At 41.5% G+C, this 12,029-nt stretch overlaps 1 protein-coding gene across 3 annotated transcripts in view; it reads right to left on the minus strand.

Moving 5' to 3' along the window:
- The window catches only part of LOC119174081 (solute carrier family 41 member 1), a 331,108-nt gene extending 319,298 nt beyond the window's left edge, over positions 1 to 11,810 (minus strand). For all 3 annotated transcript variants that reach the window (XM_037424875.2, XM_037424876.2, XM_037424874.2), the window contains exon 1: positions 11,679 to 11,810. In XM_037424875.2, the coding sequence (XP_037280772.1) occupies positions 11,679 to 11,697 (19 nt within the window). In that variant the 5' untranslated portion in view covers positions 11,698 to 11,810. The remainder of the gene's footprint in view (positions 1 to 11,678) is intronic.
- Positions 11,811 to 12,029: the final 219 nt, after the last annotated feature.

The raw sequence follows: 12,029 nt of genomic DNA on the forward strand, positions 1-12,029 counted from the left end.
CGTTTATCTGGTGTTCTGCATGAAAAGATTGGTGATTGGGATCTAGGAGGTGGTGCACCAGACATCAGTACCATCTGGCAGTAATCTTGGAAAACGAAAGAATCCGGAGAACGCTTATCAATGCGCAGGAGGTAGCACCATACACAGCAATGCAGTTTGCACCCATAGAGGAGCTTTGCAGCCGCTATAACTAACACCCTTAGTCCCTTACACCATTCGAAAAGGGCGTTTTTAAGCATCAAGAAATCCGTACCGTAGGGTCTGAACACCCTTTTCACTGAGATATTGTGAAAAATGAAATCTACCAGTCAGGGAACATGCAGTTAGAGACATAACCATAGAAGATGCACGCACACGCCAAACCGTATGCACAACCTAGCGCTGTGTTCCCCGTAGACCAAGGCCTCGTGCCTCATAGTTTCTCGTATATACAGCCGTAGTATCTAAAGCCGCTTTTCAGTACTGGAGGGAATATTACAGGTCCGCATATCTCAACACGAAACATTAAATTGATAGGCCTAATGTTGCAACACAATTGTAGATATGCCTGAGAGAGACATACCTTTTGGTCTGAGCTCAAAGGTCTAATGAATTTTCAATCAGCAAGTGCCCTTTATCACTTCGCTCACTGTCGTACGGGCCAGGGGTGTTTCGATAAGCTAAAACACCCTTAATCTCGAATGGGTGTTTTAGCTAGAACATCACCCCTTAAATGTTGTTTGAAAAAATAAAACACTCCTTCTCCCTATTTCGCAAATTTTAGTTAGGCAAAATGGTGTTTTGCTTGCTTGAAACCCTCTTAAGGGTGAAAAGTGGTTCACAGTGTATCGTCTTACAAAAGCCAAGGAAACACCCGTCTTTCCATAAATAGTGTCGCATTGTCAGCGCAGAGTAATACACACTACGATATTTAAAATTACGTACCTATGCAGTTTCTACTTTGAATAAACGTACCACCGAATATTTACCTGTTGATATTGTGCCTCAGATATGCTCAATAATTATTTTCTGATCGTCAATGTACACAAGTATGAACAAAGACGCGAGGTCATAATAGTGGGCGTTGAGGAGTTGGTTGGACTTTGACTTGATAGCGAAATCGTTTTGGTTTGCAGACAGAAACATTGACAGACAGACCAGCCAAAAGTTTTGCGTTCAAGTATCCCATGAAATGCTACCATGTTTCAAAAGCTGACATCGGTAGCATTCATGAATGCAAATATATATATATATGTGTATATATATATATATATATATATATATATATATATATATATATATATATATATATATATATATATATATATATATATATATATATATATATATATATATATATATATATATATATTATGGTTTCAGCAGATATCCCAACCAAGCACTTTGCTTGGCAATTGACTATTATACTAAAGAGCTATGCCTAGTCTCGAAACTCTTTTGGAAACAGACCCTATGCAGGCGTTACTTTGGTGAAAGGACAATAACCTTTTGTTAGAGTGCTGGCTATCTAACTTAATAGACATTAGATATGAACTGCAATAGTACAGGTGTCAGGTCGGGTTAGCGTCAATTGTAGTCAAGCACCATCCACGCATATTGGTCTACGTAGAACTATTCATGGCTACCATGCTCGCAAGCACAAGGGGTACATTTAAGCTTACCGCTGCTAGTGTTGGTAATACCGATGTTGGCGTTGACATATTCACGCAACCATAAACAGCTAGTCATATGAAACATATGCGACTGTTCAACATACATCTGTGTCTGTACATACGTTTAGCCCCATTGCATTGGGTTTTGCTCCCCACAAACAAAACAATTCACAACATATCCACGAAGTGAATGATGATGAGTGGCTCGATGCGCCCATCCATCTGTCCGTCCGCTCGTCAACAATAACAAAACCACTAACAAGTGATATCATTTCCAAGTACCTATTCATGCAACGCTATCTATTGAGCAATTCATAAACGAAAGCTGGCTACATACCACTAATACTACAGATAATGGAATGACCCGCAGCCTTAAGAGCTTCGTCCCCAGAAAAATATACAACACAGTCACCTTTCTTTCACATGCTTCGTATAGCATCGACTTCCATGGCACGTGGCATCTGCCATTTTTTTCTCGCTTTTTCTTGCGGTGTTTATAAAACACAACATATAAGTGAGACTTATGTCTATCACCTACCGAAATCGATCTTTATTCTGTCACAACAATCCCCGCCTTGTTCACTTGAATTCGTTCACAATGGCTTCTTTGTTCACTATTATAGTAGTTGCGCCGTCATCGTAATTAGCGTAATTACGCCATCCGCGTAATTGCGATATAAGGAGCTTCATTTAATACCCGCCTTTTTATTCCACTTTCTTTTATATGCGTCACCAAAAACTGGCTTTGTAAAAATTATACTAACCTGTCTGAATTTCTGTCTTTGTCAATCAGAATACTGTTGCTGCTGCAAGCATTATTATAGGGGAGGCAGCTACTTTTACTTCCGATAATATCACCTATACTAGAGGCGTAACCATGTTAAACCTATTGGCAGCGTAAGTTAGTATGAATTGAAGAAGACCCTTTGTTCCTTTTTCCCTGATGATTAAAAAAGTGCTTAGTTTGGTATATGCCACTCGCCATCATAATGTTCATCTGAATTTATGTTATATCTTGATCACATTATCAACATTTTAGCTTCAGAAAATGCACGTGCTCTTAGTGGGTTGTGTAAGTATCAATTTGTTAAGCAATCTCAGTTGGCTGCGTGTGAAGTCCTCTGATTGCTATAGTAGATTCGGTTTGGAGTAACTCATAACATAGCCTACGAGAAATAATCTCTATGAAATAGATACGCTTCTAGACAATGAAATAACTAAGATCACTGCCATGCCTGATTCGAGGGTCATAAAATTCACATTAAGGGTCATCAATCTATTTTAGTCATCACTAAATCGTCGAATAGCTCGAAGGGTTCTCCATATTTTGCCGAATTATTAAATAAAAATGAATTCGCAGATATGAGTATTATTGTCCGGTCCAAAAGTGATCAGCAGCAAGAGCCTGAAATATGAACTCGAAAAATTCTGTGAGTTTTTGTCGGGAATACGTGTTTCGGAATACAATTGTTAACAAACGTGAATGGCATACGTTACAATTCATCTCGGTGTCCATCTATAGCCAACGGTCTCCTTAAAAGCATTTGTAAGAAAGAAAACTTGAACAACTACCAGTTCGTTTCTGGTTCTGTTTAGGTATTCGAACAAACTTCGCGGTAATCTCAATGATATACTACATTAACCATTACATTGACCAAGGACGTATTGCTGGTTTCGTATTCTCTAATTTTTCCAAAGCTTTTTACCCAGTTAATCATGGTGTGTTGTTAAAAATTAAAAGCCAATAGATTAACACGCCTGGTAATAATCATTTTATGAAATTGTTTATGTGACAGTAATCTAACAGTTTACTTATCTGGCAAGACTTCATGCACTAAAATAATAAATGAGGGGTAAATCTTGGGGCAATAATTATTTATTCTCTACGTAAACGCTTTTAGCGAACACGTTGAACCGTCACAACGCATTTCATTAGCTGGTGGCACAGCTGTCTCAGATTCGGATGATACTTAGCAATATTATCAAAGAGGGAATTCGGTAACATTTCTACTTGGTGTCAGAGATAACTTGATCTTAAATCTAAACGAGAATTGCATGAGTTTTTGTTCTCAAAGGCGACTAATTTTTCGCCTCAAGTAACGCTCGACTCCCAATTGATTTTGACTAACGCACGTGATTCATTTCCCGGTGTCTATCTACATGAGCAACTAAAGTTTTACGAGCACGTTCCACGAGTTAGGAAAAGAACTCTTGTCGACATAAGAGAACTGACATTGTCTGTCTACTCGTGCTCTCCTTTCACTTTTTCTCGCATTCCCGTCAGTCACTGTGTTGCTGCCTACGCCAGCACATATGTCAGTGCCACTTCTCATCTGTTCCGCTAAATTAAGCTCTGCGCAACATTTTTCACCTTATCTGCGATAATAATAATAAATACTAAGGAAATATTTGCACTACGCTAAATTTCAATGCTTCTCAGATTGTTTATTGAATATCTTCTCGACGAGTTAATTTCATTGGAATCCTCAAAAAATAATAACCCTACTTATTTTGCTTAGAGAAATAGTTTCTTGCTGCGTAGAGCTTTTGCTAATTTGGTCATTCCACGCCAACAGTCCCAACCTTTGTGCTCGACCATTTGCGATTTACTTAAAAAAACTCAGAACTATACACCTAAAGCCAAAAGTGTTCGCCACAAAACATTTTTGGCGAAAGAAATGTTTTCAATACCGCCAGCCTGATGTGATTTTTTCTGAAAGCTCGAAACCATAGCTCGTAAAACACGTTGTCGAAAAATCCGTGCTTTTTAAATTAGGCCAAGACAATTTTTTACTTTTTGAACAATGCTAGGCGTTCTACTTAAAGTATGTTTTACAAACTTTTATGCTTTCGTGAATTCTTTAAGTGGCCTCGTATATGAAAAACATGGTATATATTGCGGATTCGTTCACAAAAAGACATTAGGCAAAATGTGATAGTTTTCATTAGCATTTTTCCAGAATGCTTTACTGCAGACCAAAAATAATTTCAGTCTTAGATAGCGCAGAAATGAATGTACAGGTGCCGACAAAGTTGCAAAAATTGTCATTTTTGCACATGTTTGGCCATGAATTATACATCCCGTATACTTTATTGGCTTAATTGTCGGTTCGTTTGATAAGTTGAGTATACCACTGAAAACAAACCCCTCGGACAACTCCATACGTTTCTATTGTCGTATCTATAACCATCTAAGTGAGCGTGTTGATTGTAAACGTGTTTCGTTTTCAAAAGCTTCAATAAGATAGGAACGTACAATCTATTTGGCTACAAGAAAATAAATGTTGCAGGGATATTACACGAAAATGGCCATGTATAGACAAAAAATGGCAGGAAGGGAAAGGTGGAAGCTTACAATAAAAGAATCCGTAAACAGGGGTTGTGTTCTCGGGAAAAAGTTTCGACAAACCGTAACCTACAGAATTAACGCCGTTCCCCTCCAGCATGTCTCTTCATATAAGTACCTCGGCGTTTACATTACCAACAATCTATCTTGGCACACGCATGTTACCTACATCTGTAATAACGCTAACCGAACGCTAGGATACTTACGCCGCAACTTTTCTCGCGCTCCGCTGTCCCTCAAAATTCTATTATACCGATCACTAATTCGCCCAAAGCTTGAGTACGCGTCCGCTATATGGGATCCCGTGCAGCAAAATTTAATTAACGCGTTAGAATCTGTTCAGAACCGCTCAGTTCGGTTCATTTGTTCTAATTATTCCCGTACTGCTAGCATATCAGAAATGAAATCTAACCTTGACCTACCCAATTTAACTGTCCGGAGGAAACTGGCGCGACTGCATTTTTTTCATAAGATATTTTTTCACAATCCATCAATGAAGCGAGACCTCATTTCACAACCGTCATACCACTCATCGCGCATTGATCATCAGCATAAGGTTGCCATTCCGTTTTGCCGCACCAAATTCTTTTCAGCAGTTTTCTTACCGAAAACAGCCGCCGATTGGAACCACCTTCCCTCTTCCGTTGTATCAATAACAGACCCTTTGTTATTCAAGACTGCAATTTCTCAGCAATGCTTGTAACTATACGCAGTTTCCATTATCTATCTTTGTCTTGTATGTGCTTGAATTCTTATACATTTTTAGTTGACTTATGTTGCCTTCCTGATTTGCGCATCTGATACTTGTTTCTTTATTTTGTCTTTTTTTCTTGTGTGTTATATATGTTGTACCCACCCCCTCTGTAATGCCCTACGGGCCCTGAGGGTATTCTAATAAATAAAATAAATAAACTCCTTAAGGCTAGAACGACAAACCCGGTTTTAAACGAACCCGCTAATAAACCCACCTATATAGACAAAACCGCTTATAAACCCTCTCATATAGACAAACCCACTTATAAATTCATGCTTTTTCAGAAAACAGAAATACACCAAAATATTGTTTCATAAATTTGTATATTATGTTCCCGAGTTTTACAGTACACAGACGTTAAGTAGGCCGATAATTACAAGTGCTTCTGTTGTCACTGTCTTGAACCTTAAACGTGATAACGACTTTTGCACGTTTAGTTTTCAACCGTCAACAAGTACCTACTGCGCTGAATATTTCGTGAATATTGACGATTGAAAATAGCCTAACATAATCAGTACAGTTACTGAAAATAGTGTTTGCAACCCGATCTATACCACACGCCGAGCTTGCAGCAACGTATTTTAAAAAAAGGCTGCAATCAGGAAACATTATTATTAGCTATTTTAGATAAACATTTCGCATTATAAAAAGCTGTTTCGTAATGTGACAATACCGAGAACATTACTTGAAAGTGCGGAACACTATATTCAGCGTTGGTTTCATTATCAAGAGCTTATTGATTACTTTATATCCGAAATACCAGCAGCCATTTTCACCAGAAACCTTTAGAGACGTATAGCGCTGCTTCTCGCCTTATTATTTAGGTCACCTAAATATGTAGGCCAAGACCATTATTTTGTTCCTATTGACGATCCCAATGGCAACGTAAAGCTCCTCCACAGACAATCTGTTTCAGCGCTGCTCGATGGGCTGGTGCTATGGAGATGAAGTGATCGTCATCCGAGTGAACCAGAATGAGGACGTCACGGCGATTGATATTTCGCATCTAACCGCACTGAACACACTACAGAATGTCACAGCACTGGATTTAATCAACGTCCCCTCCTACACTCCAGTGGGCTCCAACGACGTCCATTGCAGCGTGAACGTCTACGACGTTAACGCCGCCTTTTTCAGCTCCTACTTGTGGGGCCTGCTCCCACTAGCTAACGAAGCTACCATTATCGCCAAGGTTGCTCCTTTTGGTGCCTCACGCTGCGAGAACATATATTTGCAAGGCAGCTCTCTCTATTGTTTATGGAAAGGTGGGCCTTTGTGACATTTCGTGAGACCTTTCTAGCCAAAACCACTGCAATGTCACAACTACAAGAAAATAGGTTACGTCAGAACCATATGTGAAAATAGACAAGTGTGTTCTTGTTGCGCTGATGCCCATTGCTCCGGCACTTGTACATCCAATTTCCTGACATGTTCAAATTGTAATGCACCCCCCGCAGCTTCCTCAATAGAGTGCCGAAGAATGAAGAGGGAAATTGTTGTGTTGAAACGAATAGCATGGGGCCGCAAGGCGGCCAAATCCGTCAAAAAGCAGCGATATCGCCACCGAATTTTATCCAAGAAAACCAATGCCTCGGCATCTACAGCGCCCCTGGCTTCACTGACTGCCTTGTCAACCGGACCGTTCATGGCTAGTAGGAATTCTACTTGGCGTATACATTACTGAAGCCACGATTCCATGGATGGGTAACGGCCGGAGTAAATGAGAACGCCAAGGAAGGCGTAGACACATCTGACGAAGCTTGGCCTTCGTTTCTGAAGTATCAGCTACCTACATGCAGAGTGACAGTGCACACGGACAATACTGAACACTAAATTAATGACTTTCCAGTAGCCTGAAGAAGGCAAAGCAAGCGTCATAGTTCTTCAATCACTCATACACTTCACATGTTCGTCGGCAAGCTCAAATCACCGTACGCTCATTCCGTACAACAGGCGTCAGGTGATCTATGTCTAATGCTCGAAAGCCTTCAGTAAGCTTCATTACTCGTCTACCTACAGTGCGACGTGGTGCGCCTGAGATCCTGCGTTGAATACTATGGAAAACAGCAGCGTTTTTGTGCGCTCCTTTTTTACAGCGAAAGCTGTTATGAGATCACAACTCAAGTCACGCGCCACCGTAGCTGTCCGCCGCCGCCACTGCCATCGTTGTCCGTAACCACACCACACCAAATTAGAAGAAAAGTAACTTATCTCCAATGACACATTGGGGCTCGAGCCCGGGTCTGCTGGGTGCCAGCCGAGTGTTCTACCACTAATCTACGCCTATGCTTGGGATTTGTTGGCTAACTTGCCTTAGGCAGGCTTGATGTCCCGAAATCAATCGCGTTAATACGACTTATAACGCGTTTTAAAACAGCGAAAGAACAACCTGTTGTCGCTCAGTGCGAATAGCATAACGACTGGGTCGTCCACTGCTCCGATCCATTACAAAAGTTGTTCTCGCTCACCTATTAACTGTGGCGCATATTCACTTCAGGCATAATTTCTCATCGCCGTCAGCCACTGCAGGAACAATTGGCTCAACATTCCTTGCAAGTGTTTATCGGATACCACACTTCTAAGAAGAATGATGAAAAATGAAAAATAGCATAGCGAATACCGGCCTTCTACCAAAAAGTTTTAATAACAATGTCATAATGGGTATCAAGCATAAGAGCTTGCAGCAGTTACCCAATGAGTGTTTAGAAAACGCTCTGAAATGCCACTCTTCTAGCTTTCGCTGTGACTGTGCTGCACCTTACGCGCAGGCCTGGCGTTTTCTATATCCCTGCCTTTTAGTCCCTTATTCCCCTTCCTTAAGCATAAGGTAGCAGAGGGGACGCGCGTCTGGTTGACCTTCGTGCCTTTCCTTCCTCTTCCTTCCTTCCTTCCTTCCTTCCTTCCTGATTGATTAGGTCTATCTTATTAGCACTGTGAGGTTGCGTAGTCCAAAATTTTTCTCGGGGGTAGGGGGGCAGAGTTAATCATATTTCATTCTGTTCGCGCGTACATTTGTATGTCACTGATTATGGTTATACATATCCAAAACTGAAAAACTTCGCGGTAGTTTGCCTTCCTTCATTCTCACCTCGCTACGCTAGTGTCATTATGCGTATTTTCTTAAGAACATTTCATTCGTTTGAAAATGCTTGCTTAAGAGATCACCCCTTCCTTATTAGTAGAGCTGCTTAATTAAGCCGAAACTAATCGTGTCGGCGTTTAGCTCATAGGGCTTGCAATGACCCGAAAGCTTTAATGAGATACACAATTTTCAGTTAATTCAACTTAGAATTTATGTCACAACGCAAACATAAATCATGGAACAAATAAGTTCCTCGACATGGGGACATACATTCAAAACTTTAGTATCAAAACATTCTCGTGCTTCTCAAGCATAGTGTGCTGAGTGCCACATGACGACGTTATGATGATAACTTTCTGGGAATGTAAAACATAAATGCAAGTCTTATGGCATAAAAACATAAATGATCTTTGGCAATATTACGTCTGAAGACTTTGACTAAGATGCTCTCTTTCATATTTATTTTTTGTAATATCTCTATAAAAAATTGATTAATTATGCTAATAATTGTTTAGAGACGCTTGTTAAACTTTCACACCGTAGTTTCAAACACTGTCTAGTCTACTGCTTCTGCTTTAATATTGTTCACTACAAAAGCATGATAGGTATGAGTGAAAAGTACCATAAAGTAAACGAGCACAGGTAGAACACAATGCGGAAGAAGGAAACGGTGTTCCTATTCTGATTCCTAACCCACCTCGGCGGTCCAGTGGCTAAGACACTTAGCTGGTGACCCGCAGGTCGGGGAATTGAAACCCAGCCATGGCAGCCGCAATTTCGATGGAGGCGAAAATGCTTGAGGCCCGTGTACTTATTTTTAGCTGCGAGTTAAACAACCCCAGGTGGTCGCAATTTCTGAAACCCTCCAATGAAGATTTTCAAAGGGGTGCGGAACAATACGGCGTCTCTCATAATCATATCATGGTTTTTGGACGTAAAACCCAAAAGGATATTGTGATTTCCTGTTTCATTGTTATTCGTGATTTCAGGATGTAGGATACACGCATTCTGTTGCTTTTATTGAGAAAAAATGGCAAACTGAAAGCTCAAATAGAAAAGATATTCAAACGCACGAAAGACACGCACATAATATGTAATTCTAGGTACACTAGTACAAACAGAAATCAACCATTATTCGTTTTATATGCATTGATAGCGCGGGTGAATATATTGGTAATGAAGTGTTCATATTGTGTCTCACATTTTTTTTATTCAACAGAAATCTCAAAAGCATCAAGTATGCTTTGCAGTGGTATTTTTGTCACGTTCAGAGTGCTGAGAGTCCGCGGGTCCAACGATGGTGAAACACCTTTACTTTTGTTCTCGTGAAATCGTGTGGCAGAAATTTTCTTTATTTGGGAATATTTCGGACGGAGAGTGAGTATTAAAAGGGGAAGCTATAGGCAGAACATTCTCCACCTTACTTGGGCCTTCACATCCATACATTGCTATCGAGAGCAGGGTACAATGTGCACATCACGAAAAATCTAGACTAGCAAGCAAATTTGCTCAACATAAACCCCGAATACGGCACACACTTTTTTGCATTCTCATATCTGCTCTCACCTATTTGAATCAAGCAATAAGTGGATGAAATGCGGGCGCATGTCTGAAGTTAAAATCAGTCAGTAAAGTTGGAAAAATCGAATGGTTCCTGCCTAAGACAACTTGAAGGCGAGAGTCGTAATTTCCTTCGCCATTATCCAACCAGAATATTGTCCGTTCCTAACGTGGTTTTGTGCTGCCTCTGGGATAAGCCTAAGTAAACAGCTCGTATTCATGTATGTGTGTAGTGCGTTTATATGCATTTACGAATGTACTTCCGGGGAAGTACGTGCGTTACATGAGATTTTCATCACCCCGCAAACAGGGCCAGCAACATTGTTTGTGAGGCACCCTGAAACTCCTGCATGCGATTCCGGAGCGCGTGGCACCCAGGAGGAAATGCAACTTGCAGTAGTATCGTTCACGCGTTATCATGTTCTGTTTTGTTCACACCAGTTCAGATCAATTTATTGTAGGCCAATCTGCCACTAGTGGGCTTCGGTGGGCTTTGCATTGGGTCGTTGTTCACGCAGTGGACAATTCGCATGGATGTCCCGGCGCGCTTTATACGACGAAAGGGGAGGCATTCCGAGTCATTGGCCCCGACTGATTACGGGCGCCCTTTCTTCACGGACAGGCTTAAACGGCGGCCACGTAAACTTTGCACCTTCAGCATGAGACGAGTCGATGTGCTTGCTAGGTGTTTACATTGGCAGCCACAGATATATTCGCATCTGCAGTCAGTGGGCTTATTAAGTTCCGTCGACAAATGCTGTTATTTCTGAGGCGCTATGTCATATTGCAGCCGTTATATCAAAGCGCCAGTGCTTGTCTTTTCTCCTCGTAGTTCACCCTGAGTACGCGCCGAAGTCTTTCCCCCAGAATTTTAGTATTAGAGCTGCTCAATCATTGTTCTCTCCGGCGAAAATAAACGGCCTTCAGTCATCCGTACATATTGCTCTTCAGTGCTATGAATTTAACCTCATCATAACCGCTTCTTGGCTTTTTTGCGCTTGCTGCACCACGTGGTTTTGCACTCGCAGAAACTCGATATGCGGCGACGCTGATGGCTGCCCCTTACAAGACAGTATGTGCCTGTTTTGTGTGTCCTTCCGTAACACTACACTACTCCATTCACAGCTGTAGCATTGAATAATGGCTCGCACCTTCCCCTATAATTTATTAGCACTGTCGTAGTCAGCGCCACACACTTTGTCTTCTCGAATCAGCAATGTCGAGCATTAACCAATACTTGCGACGGTTTTCCCGCGGACGTAACGGCGAGAAATTCGCGCTCACCTGGAGACGAAGACGCCATGTAGAGTGTTGTTGTCGACCGTGGACAAGAAGCGTCGAGTGTCCCGTCTCCACTGAGCGAGCGGATAACAAAAGTGGTAGATAAGCTGGAGGGCGGTGCGATCGCCGCAAACTCTTGTCTGGAGCCGCGTGGAAAGCACGCACACTGCATATGCATGCGCGACCGATTCGCATTCGCGGTCTGACTCCAAGTACGCGTGCGCTCTTTCGAAACAGCCATTCAACGCCTACGATAACGGGGAGACGTGTTACACCGTGAATCCAAGCAAGCTGGCAAAATGAGGGATGATTTCTTGCATGGTACGCTAGTGATACGGCTTAGCCACGCTGATA

The sequence above is a fragment of the Rhipicephalus microplus genome, chromosome 5 (genome assembly GCF_043290135.1).
Source record: "Rhipicephalus microplus isolate Deutch F79 chromosome 5, USDA_Rmic, whole genome shotgun sequence".
Classification (NCBI taxonomy): Eukaryota; Metazoa; Arthropoda; class Arachnida; order Ixodida; family Ixodidae; genus Rhipicephalus; species Rhipicephalus microplus.